The 22,983-nt window shown below is 37.4% G+C and overlaps 3 protein-coding genes across 3 annotated transcripts; 2 read left to right on the top strand and 1 right to left on the bottom strand.

Moving 5' to 3' along the window:
* The first annotated feature begins 530 nt into the window (after window positions 1–530).
* On the top strand, window positions 531–16,112 carry LOC106164605 (uncharacterized). The gene is made up of 4 exons (XM_087017044.1): window positions 531–738; window positions 12,759–15,141; window positions 15,445–15,636; window positions 15,948–16,112. The coding sequence occupies exons 2-3, from the start codon at window positions 14,025–14,027 to the stop codon at window positions 15,582–15,584; spliced, it is 1,257 nt and encodes a 418-aa protein (XP_086873170.1). The 5' UTR covers window positions 531–738; window positions 12,759–14,024; the 3' UTR covers window positions 15,585–15,636; window positions 15,948–16,112.
* LOC147760741 (uncharacterized) lies at window positions 4,361–12,764 on the top strand. The gene is made up of 5 exons (XM_087017045.1): window positions 4,361–4,590; window positions 5,701–6,075; window positions 10,862–11,161; window positions 11,337–11,519; window positions 11,711–12,764. The coding sequence occupies exons 1-5, from the start codon at window positions 4,539–4,541 to the stop codon at window positions 11,863–11,865; spliced, it is 1,065 nt and encodes a 354-aa protein (XP_086873171.1). The 5' UTR covers window positions 4,361–4,538; the 3' UTR covers window positions 11,866–12,764.
* Window positions 16,113–18,706: 2,594 nt separating the features above from the next.
* Window positions 18,707–21,491, bottom strand: LOC147760742 (uncharacterized). Its single transcript, XM_087017046.1, has 4 exons — window positions 20,298–21,491; window positions 19,970–20,090; window positions 19,604–19,708; window positions 18,707–19,311 (listed from the first exon to the last, which is right to left on the bottom strand). Exons 1-4 carry the CDS (start codon window positions 20,390–20,392, stop codon window positions 19,264–19,266), a joined length of 369 nt encoding a protein of 122 aa, XP_086873172.1. The 5' UTR covers window positions 20,393–21,491; the 3' UTR covers window positions 18,707–19,263.
* Window positions 21,492–22,983: the final 1,492 nt, after the last annotated feature.

Genomic DNA, 22,983 nt, shown 5'->3' on the forward strand with positions numbered 1-22,983 from the left:
TACAACATATTCTATATTTGCGCGAGAGAATGGTCCTGTCGAAATGAAATGGCCACTGTTCATTGGGGAAAATGAAGACAGGTCAGTGGTAAACGTTATGATCAAAAAGAGAGATGCTCGTCTTTGTCAGTGGGTGAAGCTACCAGTAAATGAACACCGTGAGGACATCCATTGCGACCCTGGATTGAACTTAACAATCAGCCCAAAGCATGTGTGTGTACCGAGTCCAACCAACATCACTGCTACATTTTCCTTTAAGAACAAGGGGCGTGTCGATGATGGGACCTACGAATGTCGTTTTGTGATTGATGAGCAATGGCACGAGATGCAAGTGTATCCGAGACATTTAGTAACAACGGGTGAGTTACTTGTGTGTTTAATGTAGATGTTTGCATCTGCCAGTACGTTATTCATATGGTTGATTTTCTTTAAAACCATCGGCTGCAATTCACTAATCTTATATAAAACTATAAATTGTCTTTCACACTCAGCATGCCATAAAGTAATTAACCAAAATATATTTCCCTGTTGAAACGATCCTTATAAGGAATGGAACCGAAATATCTCGCTCCAGACTTAAATGTCAAGTTGATGCAGACGAAACAGATGGCGTTGAGATGTCCTATTGCTCTTCAGTCCATTCTGTCGAAATCTCAGGCGGTCAATACAAGTGTAAAGTGGAACATGCCGGTTACGTTGTTGACAGCGCAGAAGTGGACATCCCATTTAGAACAAAAGGTGACCCTGAGGAGTGTATTTTCATTATATTACAAACTCTCTCTCTCATATTGGTGTTGGTTATATTAAAACGAAAATAAAACTGATATTTACTTGAAGTTTCATGAAACGTTTTTACATTTCATTTCAAGTAACCAATTCCATTTCTTTTCTTTTTTTTTGTATTTTTCACATCATCTTCACCAACAGAAAACGAAACAAGTGCTGCATGTCCTGGGATTAATGACTCTGAGATTTCGACCCCTATATTGTTGTATGTTATAACAATACTAACCTCAATTATCGTTGTCCTGGTAGTATTTGTAGTGATACTTGTCTACCTTGTCTATCTGGTATGGCGAGGTGGGAAATCCGTGAAAACATGTGGTGAGTTACACTCATTTCAGTTTGACTCAATTACTTAACACATAACTCACTACTTCAATAGGACTTAAAATCTTGCGTCCGTTTGCCGTTTCAACGAAACTTCGTTGTAGATTAACGGAGTTGATAATGTGCATGGTTACAGGCAAAATGTAAAAATGTTTAATTTTCTTAAAACTGTTACACAACATCATTTTTTATAGACCGAGATAGGAATGTTACGCAATTCAAAGAAAAACAGAACGGCGTTTTGCCAATTACGCACCTTACACTGGTTCAATTGAGATCGTTCCCTTAGCAATCGAAATCGAACCTTGCATTTCCCAAACTTACGGTAAGCTTCACTCATTTCAGTTTGACATAAGTAAAAAAAACTACATCGTACACTGTAGTTAAGATATCGCATCCATTTTCTGTTTCAACGAAGCTTCGCTCTGGATTAACGGATTTAACAGTGTGGTGAATAACTTTAAGGCATTTCAGTGAATGCCGTTCTGGAGCATATATAGTTCAGCGATGGTTTTGCATGGTTATTCATTTGTATCGGTTCTTGTGAGTGCAAACATACTAATTTCATTACATAAACTCATTTTGACGAAACATGGTAGGCCTACTGTAAATATTTCAGGTTCCACGAGCGGAGATAGCCACTTGCCATATGGACTTGATGTCGAGAACGGACAAGCACTAGAAATAACTGGCATTGCCCATGTGTAAGAATATGTACTTTGCAAAGAAACACAACATCCTGTAAGTTGCAGTCTTTGATTACATGTATGTTGCAAGATTAAGAAAGAATCGGAATCGGCATCTGCTTAAAACGCCATTATATTAACGTTCATCTTTAATCATAACAGTATTATCCACCACTTGACCCTCACCAAGGAAATTAGGATTTTTCAAACAACGATGACGAAAGCGAACCTGGAAGCGTTCCAGCGGAAAAAAAAGAGGTACAAAAGTAATCAGGAACATCGGACGAAAACAGACTAATGACAAAAGCCCACAGATGGTCACTTTACAAACCTCGAATTTGGGGAAAGTAGAGTGTTGTCGCTTCTGTCTCAGATGGAACTACACACGGAGGGAGGTACACGCAATGGTGTGGAAAAAGAAGCAAAGCAAACAACAGAGAGAGGGTTTGAAAAGTTTTATATGTAATATCCCTTTTTGTTTTTTATTGAAAAGTAATACTTTAATGGAACTTTTATTAATTTTAAATGTAGTAGTACAGGTTTTAGTCTCTCATAACCCTTAGAAGGGCGGGATTTATTTTTTTAAAACGTGAGACTTTAATAGAGTTATTATTATTATTATTATGCATAAAGGACGGCGAGATCGGGCATAAAATTGCTAATGAAAGCTTTGGGTGTTGAAATTTGTTGACTTTCAACCAGTTCACTTGAGAAGGCATGATTTTCATTTATGTAATGAAGATGAAGCAATTGCCAGTAATTTGATCGCAATCTAAACACGATTTGACGGAATTATTATACCTGTATGTGAGTTAGTTTAGACGGACTAGGGCTCAATTTTCCTTTTACTCTTCGCTGTGCTTGAATACATAACTATGCCCAACTTGAAAGGCAGATCAATAAAACTAAACTCTAGGATTAAATCATTCGTTATAGTTGTCCTAAACGTGGATACATTCAGGGTCTCTAGATACCTGTACATTAAACTCCGGGAGATTCATCGCCCAATATGGATTCTCAAGGGAAAATAAGCAATTTTCTTCAATTCACGAATCATTATCTATCTATCTCTCTCTGCACTTGGATTCGACCTTAAATAAATTTTATAAAGCCTGATTTTAAACTAAAAATTACTGGCCAGTCATAATAACAGCGACCATTTCCTATAAACTTCAATGGGAATATCGTCAGGTACGATCCAGGGGTTAAATCATAACAAGGTAAGTGAGGTTTTGTAGGAAACTGTGAATGGCAAAAATAAGCATTTTGGAGGATTTCCAAACGCATGGAGTGTACCTTTAAGCAGCAATGATGCAAAAGGATCTGGGAACGATGCAATGGAATACAACGGAAAAGGGAAAGTCCCTGACAGGGACTGTAAAATGAAAACAGACATCGGGGACGATCTAATGCAAAGACGGAGAGATGGAAAATGTATGGAAAGTGGACCCCATTTATGAAGAGGGGAGTGGAATTATACATAGAAATAATGAGTGTGAAGTTGTACACCCACACTAATGACTTTATAAAGTCAATGAATTCTCATTGTGGTAGCGAAGTTAGACTGGCACATTGAGTGTTTACAGTATCTACGTGAATTATGTGCAGTTTGCAGGCTGTAGTTGCTTAAGAATACCTTATGGCCTTTCTTATACATAAACATGAACACGGTTGAAAGAAAAAAAAGTAAATAATATATTGAATTTACTTTGTTATACATCCTAGTTCCAGTGAATGACCATACTTCATGAATTCATACAGGCAAAAACATGGACAAAATTTGGGAATCTTATTATCATTTTAGTCCTTAATCTGTGCTCTTTGAGCAACTTCATTTTCTTATTTTAAAATTACATTCTGCATGAAGAATTCTGAGTGAACTATGCAGTTATATTAGTACCAAAGACTAAAGCCATTCTATACGATTTCTTTGAGATAAACAATAATAAGATATATAATTTGATGAATTAAGAGGAGTCTACTGTAAATACATTTGCGAGATTGTGACATGAATACATCTACAGTACTAATTTCACTTCACATGGTAGTTACGTATTACTCATATGCACAATAACATGTTAGAGCTTTTACAAACTAACTTAACTTGTACTTTACTTACACGACGTTGTGACTTTCAAAAACGCGTGCGTGTTACCTTCTCGGTTTTTTTGTCTTTGTCCCTTTGCCCCGCCTCCCGCTGTGAAGAGTATTCTAGCTGCAACACAGGCTATGAGCTGAAGTGAACCCGAGTGGCTAAATTCACGTATTCATGTGATAACTACAGTCTAACTAGCAGTGATTCACAAAGGCGGTTGCCACACCCTGACCAGGGGAGTAGACAACCTACCTTATATTCAACTCATAGGAATCCTGTGTGCGTTTTCACAATCGCTCCATGATCAATATCTACTCTGACACTATTGCTGAATGTCAGCTATAGTGGTATAATTAAGTAGATATGGTATTGGTCAAGGAATGCTCGCAGATTGTGGGCTTGACGCACAAGGTGTGTTCTGTCCGGTGTCTCGGCGTGGAGTACTTCTAAATTCATAACACGCGCTTCCTCAGCGTGTGCTGACACCTGGACGACGCTTCATCATGTTTCACAATCACATACCCACAGCAGAGCAATGGATTCTATTTTTTTCTGTTTATACGTTGGTCAACCTCAAAGCAATAATACAACGGACACAACAATGTGAAGATGACCCAAACATGTGAAGATGATTCAAACATGTGAAGATGATCCAAACACATAGACAGCTGCTATCTTTGCGTTGCTGGTTAATACTAGGTGAGGTTATTTATTGATTCAAAACCGTCTGAGTTGACCTATTTCATCCAGGCACTTGCACTGCGCCGTTTTCTCACCGTTTGCGGGGGTATTTTGGTAAGATTTTTGCCTCTCGCGCAGCTTAGCAAAATATCTCACGTGTTTGATATTTTGGTGTCTTGAGGCAAATAGCTCAGCGTGTGCGGGGTGCAAGCGCCGATTGCTCAAGTCATGCCAACAATGCGCATGTGCCGGTAGCCGGAAACAAAGAAAAATGGCAGCCTCCAGCGAAGTGAAGAAAAATGTACACAGATATAGTTAGTCTGATTGATTAACATGGTCACCATTTTCCATTACTTTCAGAAAAAAATCAATATGTAATATGTTTCCTTAATCACATGATCCCACAGTTTACGGTGCGTCCGATAGGGACAGGCCGGGAGGCACCTCTGCTGAGCAAAGAGCGCAGCGTTTGCGGGGAGCTGAAGAGCGCGTGTGCAGGGTGCTATAGGCTACTTCAATGTGCAAGAGGAATAACAAGAATATGCGGATATAAAATTATATACCAACGCAGTGAAATACTCTGATACGCAGAACCAAATTTCCAGTCTTAATAATGTTTCCACATTGTGCTGGTAATTATTAGGCTGGTGAATAATTTTAAAATAATTTGTAAGAGGAAAAACGAGCTGTTAGTCTCTGGTTTAGCTTATGTTGTACTAAATTATAAATCACACCACGAGGTGCATTTTCTACCACCCCCTGAGGAATTGCGCTTGAGAAGGTTTCATTAGAGTCACGTACGCCTTTACTTTTTCACACCTGCTGATCTCACGGATGAATTGCATTAAAAATTAACAATTGAGTCAATGAAGCAAAACAATTCACTGGCTTAACATTTTTTTTAAGTGGGATTACTGGTAAATATTTTATAAAATTAGTGGGATTTAATAGAAATATTTCTCGATGAAATATAGTATAGTGACGTTGAATAATTAATAACCACACAAAATACATTACAATATTGGACAAATTTCGACATGCCATTTTAGTTAATTTATTTTTCCACACACACACACACACACACACACAGTAAATGGCCACGCGCCAATAAATAAACTTCGTTTCCAGCTTGTTGTTCTTCAGAGACTTTGCAAGAAGACACAGAGGCTGTGTTTGCGCGAGAAAATGGCCTTGTAGAACTGAGCTGGTCACTGTTTATTGGTGAAAATGCAGGCAGGTCGTCGGTAAATGTCATGATCAGAAAGAGCAACGCTCTGCTTTGTCAGTGGGTAAAGGCACACTGGGAGGTAAACCAATGCGACCCAGGAATGAACTTAACAATCAGCCCAAAAGACGTGCGTGTACCTGGTCCAACCAATATTACTGCTACGTTTTCCTTTAAGAACAAGGGGCGTGTCGATGACGGGACCTACGAATGTCGTTTTGTGATTGACGAAAAATGGCACGAGATGCAAATGTACCCCAGATATTTAGTGACAACGGGTGAGTTACTTGAACAGTGAGTAAAACTGTTTGCATCTGCTAGTACCAGTATAGAATAATGTAAGGTAAGGATATATATATATATATATATATATATATATATATATATATATATATAAATATATATATATATATATATAATTAATTTCATAAAGCAATTAGCCAGGTATGCCACATTTATTTAGTGGCCCATACGACAGGAAATGAGCCCGTCTCCAGGGAAGTAACAAAGGGGGTGGTCGAATAAAGCACTAGAGCAAGCCTCCGAACTTGTCTATTCCTGCTCCAGTGATTAACTCGAATACCTAGATCGTTACCTACCCGGAGAAATGCTCATCTCCTGTTGAATGGATCACCCTTAGCCTGTACATTCTCCAAACCTATCCTCTTTGGATTATTTTTTGTAAAGATGAATATTTAACAGTGCCTACCTGTATGTGCCAACAATCCTCAATCTGTTGATACGCCCAAGAACAACATTTAAACGGAGATCAGTGAAATTCCCATGGATATGATAGACATTGCCATTATATACTTAAGTTTTCGAGTAGTCACAGTGATCCAGCACCAAGTAGCTTGAATCGAACTAGGTCGGAGAAGAGACGGAGAAGCGGCTTTAAATCAAAACCTCTCGGAAGGTAAAAGGTAAATCTAATTTTAAGAGCGCGTCCATGAGAAAGCCAGACAGATCAGTCAGAAGGTGGCAAGGTGGGGGTCAGCAGATTTTAATAATTTTTGGTGTGGTAAACCATCAACATAAAAGATATTGTGAGCCACTGGCTTTCTTATTTTGGATCATTAGTTTTAGAGATATGGGGGCAGATCTTTTATTGGCAATTTTGCCAAAATATAGCACTTTTTAGCTCTTGAAAAGTTATAATTTTAAATATTCTTTTAAAAAATCATGTACAGCATAAGGAATTATTAAGGTAAGCCACATGATAGGTTAAGGAAAGACCTTTAATACCCAGTACAGATTTTTTGAAAAGGCACTGTCATGACCACACAAGGTTGATTCTAATAAGGCATGTTTTCCGTATGCTTGACCTCCCCCCCCCCTTCTTTAAATGCACACAACTTCTTTTTTGCAGGTTTTATCCATATAATTTTGGTATGTGCTGATAGAAAAGGGTTGAAAAATAAATTTTGTAAAATAAAATCTGTGTTAAACCTTGTAAAATAAGAACTACAACAATTTTAAAAAGGGCCTAAAAACGAATATTTTTATACTACTTAAATGCTAAACTGTTTCTTCAACTAAATAAATAAGTCAAAACCATGTATAGGTTTGTGAAAAGCCCTTAAAATAATTATGTTTGCCCTGCAGACGAACTTATGAAGCGAAAATGCATTTTTTAAATTTGTTTATGTTGTAGAAACTAAATGTAAAATAACGATGCTAACTCTGTGACCTATTTTCAACATGGCGGGTACTAGGATTATCACCGGAGCAGCTGTGGAGCAAAGCACATCGTCTTCACAGTGTTAAAACATAATACTTTCTTAAATTTATGAAGAACACGCACTAGAGATGCTTAAGTACATCTCAGAAGGATTGGTGTGCACCAGAATATAACAAGAAATGACCATAGCAGCTGGTCGTCCTTAGAATGTGCATTTTTTGGTTGAACCACTTCAGACTGTTGTCAGGCTTGGGTTCCTCAATATATCCATCTCATCGATTTAGCTCTGGATGTTTGTTGTAAGGTAAGTGATCAGTGGTGGCATACATATACTAGAATCAGATACACTAAAAACTCAAACCAGTTTAAATAATACGTTTGAATATTATTCAGTAATATAAAGAATATAAGCAAATTTTAAAGACATACTGGTATATTTCAATTCACAGAGTTTTACTTGATTTCTGTTTCATGGTAAACATGTATGCTGAAAAGAATTAACTGTGTATCTAACTTATGAAGTATATTTTTGCATTAAATTCTAGGGCTTTGTTACATGTGTTATCATAACACAAACAGTTAAGGACTATGCTGAGCTTGAAGACAGCTTCATAAGAAATTTCTTACCCAGAGTCAAAGGTATGTAACACACATTCAGTTTCAAGTTTTGGCATTTTAGGGGATGTTACTTGTGCCAGTTTTTTACATTTTAGTTTTTTATTCACTTTGCAGATTTGTGTGTTTACAATGAAGTTGAAGTTAACCGCCTGTGCTTCAATTTTCAAGACTTACATATATTACACAGGACACTTGTAACTAAAGGTACTTATGTAAAATCAGGAAAACTTTGCGGTCCATTATGTTGTTCATGTTGCTTTGCAAGGGGGCGTGCCAGACAATTAAGCTGATTACAACGACTGAGCCCGAGTGTGATACTCCGCTGAGATAGATTGATCCTGCTACGATAGTTTCTATTCTGAACACAGTAAGCCTCTGTTGTTGTAAAGCATTTATTGATGTTATGTTTATTTTTCAGAATTTACATCCTAGTCCTGTATGTGAACCTTGACCTGGACAATCTTACAGACAATAATAGAAAAGTCACCTGAAATTGCACAGGCAAATTCATCAGATTCAGATGTGAGCACCAACTTTGTAATGCCTGGAACACTTCCATGGAGAAGAAAAAAGGTTTACCTTTTTTTCATTTGTTTCTTTTTATATCATGAAATTCTGGTAGCTACAGTCATGCATATTTGATTTCTTTTTTTTTACATTTATGCAATATGTTTGATCAGAATATTATTTAGTAATTGTTCTTATACAGCAATTAACATGAGTTTAAAATATGTTTAATACATTTTCTTTTGACAGCCTGTCCTGCCATCTTCAGGTAGAATCAGTAGTGGATATCCTGGCAAACCTCTATTGGACTTGGAGGAGCCACCTTGGGACAATCCCCTATTGGACTTGGAGGAGCCACCTTGGGACAATCCCCCATGACAAATGTGCATCTTTGTCTTGGCAATCTCATTCAGTTTTGTAGGAAAGGAGGATTGGGGCCATTGAATTTACAAATATTGACAATTGACAGTTCAGTCACACTAAACTATAGTGGCATGTTGCTTCAAGTTACCACACTTATTCTAAGATTGCTGAATTATCATTACTGTAGGAGACCCTGGATCTCTCAACCAGAAGAAGAAACTTGGGGATCAATCAGTTATAAGATTAAAATCTGTGGAACACTACCCATCACTGTTGTGTTCAGTATATGGAAAAGATGGCCGTGATATGGGAACCTTGGAGATTCATAACTTGATTTCACTCCTGTAAAAAGTAACTGCTTTGTTCTTTTACTGTCCAATTGATAATATGAAAATAAAGTACTCCTCCTGTCATTGTATGTTGCTGACTCTGTTTTAATTTTCTTTATAGATAAAGAATATAGATATCAAGATATCACATGTATTTACAAAGCCTATGAATCATTAGAAAGGAAAAAGAATGGTTGAAAAATGCAATATAAATCATTTCAAGTGGATTAATTAGTGTTGCACTTGAGAAAACTGATAAAATGAGACAGTCATTCCCTTTTACCGTTAGAAAAATCATTTGTAATTTTTTTTCTCTATTGCTCCCTGAAAATAAGGTATATACACAATGCTGATGACACTGGATATGCACAGTAATAACTTATTAAATGGAGGGGGGGGGGGGATAACTTGTAATTTAAATTTATTCAGAAGTTGTATGGCTCTGTTTGAAAAGAATATTATTTGAGCAATCCTGTATTACAGATCTCAAAATAAAAAACCTGCAAAAATGGGCCTCTTGATTATTTTGAGGAATTAGGGTAACTGTATTTTTGGGACAGATTTGATGGCAGCCATTTTGTATTTATAAAAATTGGATAGATTTGCCCTTATCAAAGCATAGTTTGAATTCCTGGCTGTGAGTCTTTGATTAAATTTGATTATTGGAAGGAATTTTATCTCAAAATGTACTGATATCTTGATTTCGGCCGTTTGGTTTTCTGCTAAAATTGCTTAAGTTTGAGGCACTTTTTCAATATCTTCTGTTGTGTTTAACACACTTTTTGAATTTTGTATGATTAGACCAATATATGCTTAGGATCCCTATAAAATTTTATGGCTGTCAAGCCTGCAAAAAGAGAGATATGAATGCTTGAACATTGCTTGGTAGAAAAGTGAGTTTGGGGGGGGGGGGGGGTGGGGTCATAAAAATGGGCGTGGCTCGTTAGTTTGTGGGTTAAACTGAAATTTAGTAACATATTCTCAGTGGCAAATGGCTGGTTTAAATAGGTAAATTTTCAATTAATTTTAAAAAGTCGTCAGTTTTGACATATTTGCTTATGAAGTGGCTTTATTGACCGAAGCTGAAAATTAAGCCAAAAATGGCCAAAACATATAATATCATATTATAATTATATCCAATGATTTCTTTTGGGATTGTTGCCTTCAATCTTAATATCTCCTATATATGCAACAATATTATGAATTTGGTTGAAATCTGTTGACCCCCACCTTGCCACCCTCTGACTGGTCTTATCATGGACACACACTTAATTAAAATGCTTAAAATAGTTGATATGTTATAAACCATTAATACGCCAAGTTTAAGAAAATTCCACACATCAGATAACAATCTGACACTTATAGCGATGACAAGAACAGTTATCAATGCTGTTACCTTTACTCGCAACCCTTTAACCCTGAGGTTTGATATTCTGCATTACAGCATGTTGGTATAGCTGAAGTGTCTCTGCTCTTCAAACTTTGTTTTTCAGCCTTATATGTTAATATCTAGGCCCAGTGGACAATGCATTTTATTGAAGTCAGCCTTCTCCACTTTTTTCTCAGAAGAACCAAATGTGACTTTGAATACAACCGACAGCAACACACACAACACCAAGTTCATCTGCCATGTGAGTGGTGGCCGCCCGAAACCTGTCGAAACGATCCTTTTAAAGAATGGAACCGAAATATCTTGCTCCAGACTCATATGTCTAGAAGAAGCAGGCAGTGCAGATGGCGATGAGGATTGCTTTTCTATCCATTCTGTTGAAAACTTGGGTGGTAGATGCAAGTGTCGAGTGGAACATGCCGATTACATTGTTGACAGTGCCGAAATGAACATCCCCTTTACGACAGTAGATGAACGTGAGAATGTGACTTTCTATAACATTACAATCTCTCTCTCTCACTTTATTTCTGGTAATGTTAAAAGAAACTAAATACAAGACTCATTTGAAATGCATTTATTCCAAGAGAAAACACATTATTCCTTCTGTTTCAATTTACATATTCCTTTTTTTATCTTTTAAATTATCTTCAGCGACAGAAAACGAAAACAGTGCTGCATGTCCTGGGATGAATGACTGTGAAATTTGGTCCACTGTATTGTTATATGTTATAACAATACTAACCTCAATTATCGTTGTCCTGGTAGTATTTGTAGTGGTACTTGTCTACCTACAGGTACAAGTATGGCGAGGGGGAACACACATGAAAACATGCGGTAAGTTACGCTCATTTAAGTTTGACTCAATCACCTTACACTTTACTCACTACTTTAATAGGACTTAAAATATTACGTCCATTTTCCGTTTTAACGAAGTTAACTAGTTGAGGATTAAAGGAGTTAACATTATGTATGCTTACAGGCAAAATGTATGAATGTTCATTTTCTATAAATCGATCATTTTATAGACAGAGGTGGGAATGTTACGCAAATCGAAGAAGAAACAGAACAGTGTCTTGCCCACTATGCACGTGACACTGGTTCAGTTGAAATCGTTCCCTTAGAAATGGAAAACGAACCTTGTATATCCGAAGAAGATGACGTAGAGAGAGAGACCTGTTAGTAATCAAGCCTTATTCGGTACCAACCTGATTTGAAATGGACGAACGACGAACGAAACCGAGAACAAGCTAAGACAACAAGTTTGGCTGGAAAATGACAAAATATAAATCAAATCAACAAGCTTTTAAAGGTTTTGTGGAAAAAAGTTCTGTGAAGGAAAGATGAAAGATGCTTGAAATAACACAGTAAGACAAAGGTGGAACGAAATTAAGGTTATGGCTGCAAATCTGAACAATAGTGAATGCAATGGGAATATAAAAAGAGAGGCAATCAATCTGTGACAAGCTTTGGAGCCGAATTCCAACACGGCAGCAGGCCCACTACCTGGAAATTAAACCATCATCCTTGAAAGAATGAACAATGCCTTTTTGAAAATTAGAATTAACAAATCATCAAAACCAGATGAGATCCCATATTGGATTTTACATGACTTTACTCCATATCTTGCTCTTCCAATCTGTGCAATATTTCAGTCATTACTCAGAAGCGGCCGTGTACATGTACCAGCATGCATATATAACCTCCCTACCAAAGTGCACCCCACCCAAAGCAACAGAAACAGACGTAAGACCAATATCGTAAGCGACGGTTCTCTCCAAAATATTAGAGTGGTTTGTTGTCAAATGGATTTGGAACAGTAAAATGTAATTCAAGCGGAAAAAGTATTCAGCGACGGTTTGGCAGCATAATACGTTTGCTATAATTTAGGGTATTGATATCATTGCCACGTCAACTGATTGCCTCGAATGCAACTGGTAGACTACACTAAAGCGTTTGACAAAATTGATCACTCACTACAAATACAAAAACTTCATTCTATGTGACTTCATTGTGTCATTATTAGGTGGGTCACTGACTTTCTCACAGAGTGTTACACAACATCATTTTTTATAGATCGAGATAGGAATGTTACGCAATTCAAAGAAAAAACAGAACGGCGTTTTGCCCATTACGCACATGACACTGCTTCAGTTGAGATCGTTCCCTTAGCAATGGAAAACGAACCTTGCATTTCTTAAACATACGGTAAGCTTCACTCATTCAATTTGACATACATAAATAAAAATGAACTAAATCGTACACTGTAGTTAGTTGCATCCATTTTCTGTTTCAACGAAGCTTCACTGTGAATTAGCTGAGTTAGGTGTGGTGAACAACTTTAAGGCATTTCAGTGAACGCCGTCCTGGATTATATCTAGTTTGGCGGTGGTTTCGAATGGTTATTCCTATGAATCGGTTCTTGTTTGTACAATCATAATACTATCATAACATACACTCCTTTTTACGAAACGTGATAGGCCTACCGTAAATAATTCAGGAAGCGGAGAAAGCCATTTGCCATATGCACTTGACTTCGGGAACGTGCAAGCAATAGAGATTCCTGACATTGCCCATGTGTAAGAACGTGCACTTTGCAAAGAAACACAACTTCCTGTAAGTTGTAGTCTTTGATTACATGTATGTTGCAAGATTAAGAAGAATGAAGAAAATTTTGAAAAAGAAAATCAGTCGTATAAATAGCCCCCCTACTACATGTTGTCGGCATTGAGAAGTCAGAGAATCGGAATCTGCTTAAAACGCTATTGTACTGACGTTCATCTTTTATCACAACAGTATTGCCCACCACGTGACCCACACCAAAGAATTTCGGATTTTTCAAACAGCGATGACGAAAGCGAACCTGGAAGCGTTGCAGCGGAATAAAAGGAGTAAAAAAAGTCATCAGGAATTTCATTTAAAAAAAAAAAAAAACTAGTGTGCTACGGTTGATACATATGCAGACGGAAAGGTGCATATTAAAGACAGGTCTAAACTGAGGAGTGCAATATGCATAAAGATGAAACAGTGTTAAGGGGACAGATAGGGTTAACTACGCTTAAAATCATGTTTTTGAGTTTTTTGTGTGTTTCTATTAATCAAAAAAGTATCTAACGTTGGCTGTAATAATTATTTTGAATTTGCACCGCAAAATGTGTCTTTTGATGAGTTTTTCAACCGGCACGCGCCCCAGTCAGGCTGACAACTAAGCCACGCCTCTGTTGCTAAGGGCCGTTGCCATGAGGGGGGCGGAACATAGGTAATGAGTTATAAGCCGATTACGTGTGCGGTAATAGGTCATAAGTCTTACATCAGCTAAGCAGTGAAGAAGTCGAGTACGCTATGGGGAAGAGAAAAGTTCGTGTTAAAAAGCCATTTCCAGAGGAAAGAAAGAAAATTTTGAAAGAGAGTATGCGCGGCGGTTGGGGAAAACCGGTATTTGTTGAGTCGGATGACGAGAGAGAGAATCTACCTGGAGCGAGCGCTCGTAAGATACTGAAGGACTTAGAACAGCCCTCGGAGTCTTCAGACAGTGATCGCGAGGAAGAAACCGTAGCTACTGGGTACAGGCTTTGGCACAGTGGACAGTTGTTAGAAAGTGTCAACAAGTCGTGTGTTTGTCGTGTGTGTGGCGGCGTCGTTGTGTTGGTCGAAAGTAAACAGAAACGGCAAGGTTGGGCATGTCAAATGAGGTGGATTTGCACCGTTTGCGGCGGTATTCCGGAAGAGGGCTGGACCTCAACTTCAAGGAAGACGGGACGTTTTTTTGAAGTAAACAGGGCGAGTGTTCTCGGAATGCGTGCAATCAGAGAAGGCCACACTTCTGCAGCAAAACTAAGTGGCTACTTGTCTATGCCGCCCCCAATATGTAGCCATAGCTGGCTGGAACACACTCAAGCTCTGGGGGACAAATCTCGCGAACTTGCAAGTGAGAGCATGATGGCAGCTGCCATTCGGGTAAAAAAACTGCTCCACGGAAGTGATGTGGACATTAATGAAGTTGTAGACTGTGGAATCACTATTGACGGATCCTGGCAAACCAGAAGTAATTCGAAACATGGTTTCGTGGCGGCGATCTCGGTTGACACAGGTGAGGTGCTCGACGTACACTACATGTGCACAACATGCAGAACTTGTGACAGTTTTAATAGCAAGCCGCACACCGCCGCGGAAGAGATAGAATTTCATTTGACACATTTTGCTCAGTGCCCTCAGAATCACGACGGGTCGGCACAAGCCATGGAGGCGGGGGGTGTATCAGTTCTGTATAACAGATCATTGGAGCTGTATAACCTTCGATACAATCCCTTTGTTGGCGATGGGGACAGTTCGGCGTTCCGGCGAGTCCAGAGAGAGCAGCCATACGGACCAGAAGTCGCCCTGGTGAAGGAGGAGTGTGTTGGTCACGTACAGAAGAGAATGGGATCCAGACTAAGACGATTAGTCACAAGTACCAAAGGTAGGCCTATTGTATATTTCGAATATAATATTAATTCTAGTAGAAGAAAATAATTTTATAAGTACACATTTACAACTGAGATAATCTCTCTCTCTTTCTTTATAACATTTCTGGATTATTCTAATTAGTACCTATAACTGCTCGTCTAAATTCCATAGCTTCTGATGTCATTAGGAGCATAAATTAATATCAGTGAATTGTAGTTAATATCTTTACTGCTTTAACAAGTAAAAGTAAATAATATATCACAAATAATTAGAATTCATTTTATACTATTGGTAAATTGTTTTTTTTTATGTGTAGGTATGAAACTAAGTGATGGGAAAGGGCTCCAGGGCACAGGCCGGCTCACAATGGCCCGCATTGATTCAATGCAGACTTTTTATGGCCTGGCAATCAGAAGGAACCTGCAGAACCTAGAGGGCATGGTCAGGGAGACATGAGCCATTCCCATGCATTATAGTGAGGAAGCTGATCACAGTTTGTGTCCTCAAGGTTAAAAAAAAAAACTCAGCCCTTTTGTACATAGATTAATGGAATATAGAAATAGTTTTACATGCATTTTTCTATAAATATTATTGGTTTAAAGATGTGTAAGAATGCTATTGGTAAGTAATATGTTTATATAGAGATATCTGGATTTAATATATGGGTAAACTTACTTACAACAGTTACAGAATGTCTGGTGTAACTGAGTCTTTAGAAAGAATTCACTACAAATCAAATTTTGCTACTTGAAGAAAATAGTTTTATCAGCCTTCATATCAGTTGTCCATTCATATTTTATTTTACTTTTTTTATTTTAGGAGAAAGTAGCTGGTGCAAATGGCAGGTGGACAAGGCTTGTGGCACGGATACCTATCGCATGGTGAAAAAGCCACTGCCCCCCGCTGTCATTGAGGCTATCCAGCCAATCATGGATGATCTGTCTGATCCAGTGCTGTTGCAAGGATGCCTTCGGGGTTTAACACAAAACCAAAATGAGAGTTTTCATTCCACTGTCTGGAACATGGTGCCCAAGGACCAGTTTCAAAGCAGTAATGCTGTAACATTGGGACTTTATTTAGCAGTATTTTATTTCAATGATGGCTTGTGTAAGTCTAATACAGAGCTTTTTCAGTCTGTCGGTATTGAAATGTCTGAATCCAGTCGAAAGTGTTTCAAGAAGCTTGATTGTGTTCGTATCAATAGGTGTGCCAAGGATACATCTAGTGCTCAGAAGGAGAAAAGACGATCACAAAAGAGACAAAAATTGCAACAAGTAGATGCTTTTAGGAAAGTTGAGGGTGAAACTTACAATTCTGGTGAATTTCACCAAGGGTCACGCAATGCGCCTAAATGTAAAACCTGTAACAAGCCGCGAAAAGGACACAAAAAAGGATCATGCCAAAAATGATTATTGAGACACTGCTCTCTCATTGCATCTACACAAACAGTCAAAGCTTGATGATAACTCCTGTTTTCATGGAGGTGTAAAAAGTGACTGAAATAAGCTGTGTCTTGAATTTAGTTTGGGGTCTTGAAAAGTTACCTATTTCATAGTTTTAAATGTTATTGCTATTAGGACTTGCATTTCATAATTTTTATCTTGTTCTCTGAGCTTTTGTTTGCTTTGAAATAGGCCTTAAAACTGTTGATAATAATGATTTTTTGCCCATGGGCTAAAAGACAAATATGACAAAGTTGATGCATCCCAGTTATATTTTATGTAAAACATTTTTGATATTCTACAAGTTAGTGGAATGGCCTAGGTGAAAAAGTGCTTTTTATTACCTAGTTATCATGTTGTTGGTTTTTGGAAAATCAATTGCTCAGATCAGCATAGTTGTTTTTTTTTTTTTTTTAGTAATTTTATTCTGCATTTTATGCGATTAACCTGTTTGTAGTCAGATGTAAAAAGACTCACGTGTAGTTTTGGTGTCTATACTTCACTACAGTTACAGACATTGGTGCATGTACAGCTCAAATAAAAGCATCATAAAGTCTTAAATATTATTCGTCTTTCTTTTCCCTTTTTGTATACCTAATAAATAGGTGAAAGAGTTTATCGAATCGTATTAATTACTTGAGAAATGCATTTGTAAGAAAAATCGGTTAAAATCACGCTTGAAACGATACTCTTATTCTTAATTTTGGCGATATATATCGGCGAACGTATCTGCGACACGTTACGAAACCGGAAATGATTGTTGGACGCCGTTTGCAGAAGGTAAAAACTAATGTTGAGAAAATAAAATTTTATTCTCCGAGATATATCATGGAGCTTGAGAAACACTCGAAAAATTGTGTTGTGAATGGCCAAACAAGAGAAATCCAAGCAAGGGTTGACAGCATGATAAAAAAACAGTAGGCCTAAAAATAAAAACGCATATGTAAGCAGTGTTGCATTTTGCGATGTTTGGAGAAAAACAAGTTCACAATCACTGATCAAGCGGAAAGAAAGAGTTCAAAATGTACCCAAAAATAAAAATCACAAAAAGACTTCCTAAAAATTTTTAATTTGCTCTCCCCCCATCCCCGAGTTCACACTTACCAGGATAATCAGTTTAGAACTATTACTGTCCCCCATGCGTCTGTCGTTTGAATCACCTAATTTATAATATAAATAAATTTATTTTGAGAGCTTAAAGCTGGTAATTCAGAAATTGTCAAAGTGTTTTGTCGGAAAAAGACAGAAAGGAAATATATAGTAGACCTTTAAAAAAACATTTGAACTTCATTAGGCCTATACAGCTTGTTTATTGGGAAGTCCAACGACACAGTAAATCAGTCTTTTGATTTTTTGTAATGCATGTGGAAATAAAATTGGGATTTCTGAGCAAAATGTTATCTAGATTTCAGTAGAAAAGAGCTTCATGTTACATAAAAGAGAATAACCTCATGTTAATCTTCATACCTGGTTTAAATCGCACACTATAAGCACTTAGTCATTGTTGCAGGAGTAGATAGACCTAATGTTAAAAAAATGGTAGCCAAAGACAAAGGCATCAAGATTCCCATGTTATGATAATGTCTACTCATAAGAAGGATGACATCGTTCTTTCTTCCTTTTTTTTACACTTCTGGTCTTATCTAGCCCAGAAAAATTTAACACCCCCAGGGAACTTGTTTTATGTAGCCTAAATAGTGGCCTACTTTAGTTGCAGCTTGAACTTGGCATTCAAATCTTGATCTGGTTGACAGTCAAGTTTCATTGTTGCTTCCTGTTATCAGAGTCTAGCCAAAACTGCTAAATGTTCCCTATGGCAGAACTGATCTTATCACATTTTTCAATTACGCAAGGTTGGACAAAGCACTACTACAACGATTAATTAACAGTGTCATCACTGGTTTGACAGTTTGAAAGTCAACAAGTTTTATATTGTATCTTTGTACGTTAATCCAGCCAATAGTAGGAAAAGAAATTTTAATGGAAAACACAGCAGTGACAAATTAAAATTATTTTTGAAAGCACATTTATTGCATTACTTGAGACACCTGCTTTGAACACGACAGGTGAGCAATGCTACCCAACCCCCTTTTCTAGCTTATCAAATCTTTCAAATTGAGACCTCTAAAAGCAATATGAATATAATGTTTTTCTTTGTTTAGATTATGATTTTATTATACAATAATTCTGACAGTATTTTAATTAACTAGTATGTATTAATCATAGTAGGCAGTAGGAAAAATTGCTCTAAAAATAGTACACCACCATCGTTGATAAAGTCGCCACTAGAAAATCCCTTTGGTGGCCATTTCCCTGAGCTAAATGCATAAGTGAATATCAACAAACAGTTGTCACACGCATTTGTTCACAGCTATACTCGATACAGCCGATAAAATATGCCTATTACAACATGTATCTGATGCAAACTGAAATTGCAGCCCGTCGGAGGAGTGTTGGTATTATCGCTGATTAAATTACCTAAAGGTTTAGAAATCATCCTGAGGCCCATGGACTGACGCTAAAAACCCAAGTGAATGTGACCAAGTGGTCGTCACAAGAAATTGTCCTTTGGTCTGTTTGATATGAACGATCAAAGTTCGCCAATTTTTTACCCTAGTCCTAAAATCGAGCCTCATTCTGGGTTAGATAATCCCGTAACCGACTGTAAGAATAGGTGTTCAGCAACATGATGTTCATAGGACAGCTTGGCAGAATTCCTCCATGGAAACCGCATACCCAGTCTAAAAGAAGCGAAAAAAGACCATAGCTGTTGTAAAAATTACATAATCATCCTAGTAGGCATACAGAAAGAGAAAAAAGGTTTTTTGATAAAAGTTATATAGTTTGTATATGTAGCTCCCAAATATTTTTTGCATCAGTATACTTAATCTGTATACTTGGAGTAAATAAAGAACTATCCCAGGAAAGCCTATTAGATAGAAAAATACAATGCCAACATATTTTACTTTAAACCCTGTTTGTAATTGGATAAAGGTTTGTACACTTGCAATAAGAAATTTTACCTTATCTTACCTGTCTAATCTCAGCTTTCACCTGGTTGGGTATGATTGCCCTGATAAAAGAAAGCACATCTGCTGGGAAGCTGTAATGGCATCCGTCCGGCCCAATGTCTTGCTTCTGTATAAAAAAAATTACAAAAAATGAATGTTATAACCAAGTGATAGAAACTGGATAAAGTCAACTTCTAATAAAAATCTTATTTGACCTTTTAAAAGTCAGACTCTGTAAAGAAATAGCCCTACACTATTACAAAATACTTTAACCAACACATTTTACACGTTTGTAATAAAAGTGAAAAACAACATTTTTGTCCTAATGTTTTGCAAAGGAACTCATACTGAAGATTGCTATATTAAAAATAACGTGTTTTTTTTTTACCTTCAATGCCCTTGCCCAAGAGCTGTAGTGCATGAAACGAATTTTAATATGTGTTTTTCCTTTCATTTTTGCGGCTGTGACTGTATGATCTAATCCTTTTGCGAACTCTTTCCCATCAAACCTAAAAATAAAAGGAAGGTAAGATAAATACGACGCACGTGGTACCTCAACACATCAGACTTATTCATAAGATAACTTCATTCAGTGCCCTGTGTGATCTAGTATTAGACGCAATCCACGGTAAAATGCCGACGCAACTTTTACATGTTTCAAAAGATTTTAATAGATACTTTTTTACAATCAACACGTTCGTGGTTTCAAAACTCACCCACACTCAGCCATTTCACTCAAAAGCCTTCTCTCAGCCACTTTTATCGCTGATTCTTGTGCAGCTGAGCGTCTCCCCTTTATCTTAGCTGGCATTTTGAGAAATACTGCTATGAGATATTCGCTGGATTTTTCCGTTGATCTGACGATTACCAAGTGTCGTGCAAAATAATCCTGCAGCGTTACCCGTCAAAAAAACTCGTGTTAACACAAGTGACGGACACTTGCTCTCGACACAGTTTTATCTGATCACTTTGCCGATAACAAAGAAGGAATCTCTCAGGTAAAATTACTCGATTGCCGAGGAAGAGCCATTGAAACGATCAAATGCAACTTCACACCTCTTAATTGCGGTTAAACGTAATCGCCTTTGTTAGCGCTTCCTTCTACATATCCTTGACACCCTACGGGGCATCACTAGGCTAGCACCCTCTCCAGAGCTGTCAATCAAAGTGGCGGCACGCTTACATGCCTAACGAGTGGTCGGAAAATGTAACAAAAGCACGATTTTCTGCCCCTTCAAAGCACCCAAACAAAATATTTTTAGATGACAATAAGCAATGGTTCCATCTGATCGTATAACCGATAACAGGTAAATTTGCCAGCTAAGCATTTTGACTAATAAGCCCTGTTAACCAACCTGTGAACGTTTTTGGCTGTTTTAACAGCTTTCTATATTGACGAGATAAGTGAATCGCTGCCGAGTATATCTCACTATCTGAGCAACCGATCGTTACAAAAGTTGCACCTATTGTTGTTAGGAATGTGGACTACAGCATGATATCAGGGGTTTAAGAGGAAATTGTTTGTTTGAAAGTTATCGCCTTTTAAAGTGAATAACCCATTGAAATATGGGCTGATTTAACGTAAAAGATGATAAAATCAAAAGTAAATAGTTAAAGACAATTCCCTGGTACCGCGCTGTAGTGCTTTCACCCAGCTTTATGAGGCCTTTTGAATCACTTGAATAGCTGTCTTGGTTATAGAGAAAATCCCAATACCGAAAACGGCATTTTTCCCCTCAAATTGGCGCCAGAGCGTCATCCGTTGGACACTGTACTTAATCCCCGTCTTTAATTGGCCTTTTGGGAAGTTTGTTTTAATTTTTTATTAAAACTTACAAGCCCAGGGCTTTGTTTCTATGACTTTGGTCCTTTTACTATAAGTCCCCTTAAATACTGTAAAAACAGGAAAGAGGAAAAGAGAAAATACAAAACTATGGTGATAACTCTTATTACTGTTGCGTATCCGTGTGCATTTGTTCAGTTGTTTGATGCATTAGCAGACTGTTGGCAATGCGCATTGAGACATAGTTTCCATTAATTACATTTATATATTATATTCTGGTCTCACTTCGTTATGAAAATATGGTGTACACGTACGTGTGTTGTGCAGCAGTGAGCACCTTCATGTTGGACTAAATGCATGAGGGTTGTATTTCAAATAATCTGCTCATGGCCAGAAATGCGCAGCATTCACGCGATACACGACGGCGCTACAGTAGGGCTTCACGTGACTCAACTAGCCAATCACAGCACAACAATGGCATCGCACACAGACTCTGTGATAAGTGCTCAGCCCATTGTCAAGTAGTGTTAATTCATGGTAACAAGCGTCTGACATGTGCAGAGAAGTTTATTGCAATATATATTGTTCTTATTGTTACATTATTAAATCTAACTCTGTAACCAAGTAGTAACTATACTGTACCAAGTCAGGTACTGATGATGTGCAGAGGTCATATATTCCAGAATAAGCCATTACCACTAATTTATAACTTTAATTTTGTTTAATATGTTATTCATGAAAGAGTTCATGAAAGATTATTTTAATTTATTAAATCGTGATCTTATTCTTTTTATATTCAAAAAATTGAATAATGTGGGTAAAATTGGTCTTCCACTTCTTATTTGCATTTTTCCTTTACTACAAGATTATTTTGGAACAGTTGCAGCATTAAAATTTAAAATAAATAGCAATCTGAAAGGAGAATTTTGCATTATTATTAAATGATGATAGGAATTTTGGATTAAGAGATTAGTTAAATACTGAGTAGTGATATTGTCAGTCAATTTATGTAGAATCTGATAATATGATTGAAAATACTGATTGAATGCTTGGCCTTGCACTGGGCAGTTTCACATTTGTGCCAAGTGCTTTTGGACTCCATTGTACAGTGGTAAAAGTTCTTCAATTGCCACGAAAGTTTTTAATCAGACTCTGTATGGTGCTGCTATCTGCTGGTGCTATATCGGCAACGAATTAGTTTGCCTTTGTTTCTGAGTGAATCTACCGTCTAAAATCACTATTTCTGAAAATATGTGCGTTTTGCTGAGGGTAGGCTAGGCAGTACACGGCAATCTTCTTAGTACGTGGGTACAACATAATTTTTTTAAAAAACCTAGCGATATTTGGTCAGGAGTTGCTTGAAGCATAGAACAGCGTTGCTGTCTATCGGCATCAGGCCGTTAGTTTGTCAATTATCACGAATTACCCACGAATCGCGAACCCATTCATGTTCCTATGGCAATCTAGCAACTCATTAAAAATGCACGCATGCGCAGTGGGCTAAGCGTGAAGTCATGCAGTGCATTTCTGGGGATGAGCCAGTCCTTTTGAATAGGTTACGTACATGTATAAAGGACGGCGAGATTGGGCATTAAATTGATAGTGAAAGCTTTGGGTGT

Source organism: Lingula anatina, chromosome 7, assembly GCF_051362555.1.
Source record: "Lingula anatina isolate TDL-2025a chromosome 7, LinAna3.0, whole genome shotgun sequence".
NCBI lineage: Eukaryota > Metazoa > Brachiopoda > Lingulata > Lingulida > Lingulidae > Lingula > Lingula anatina.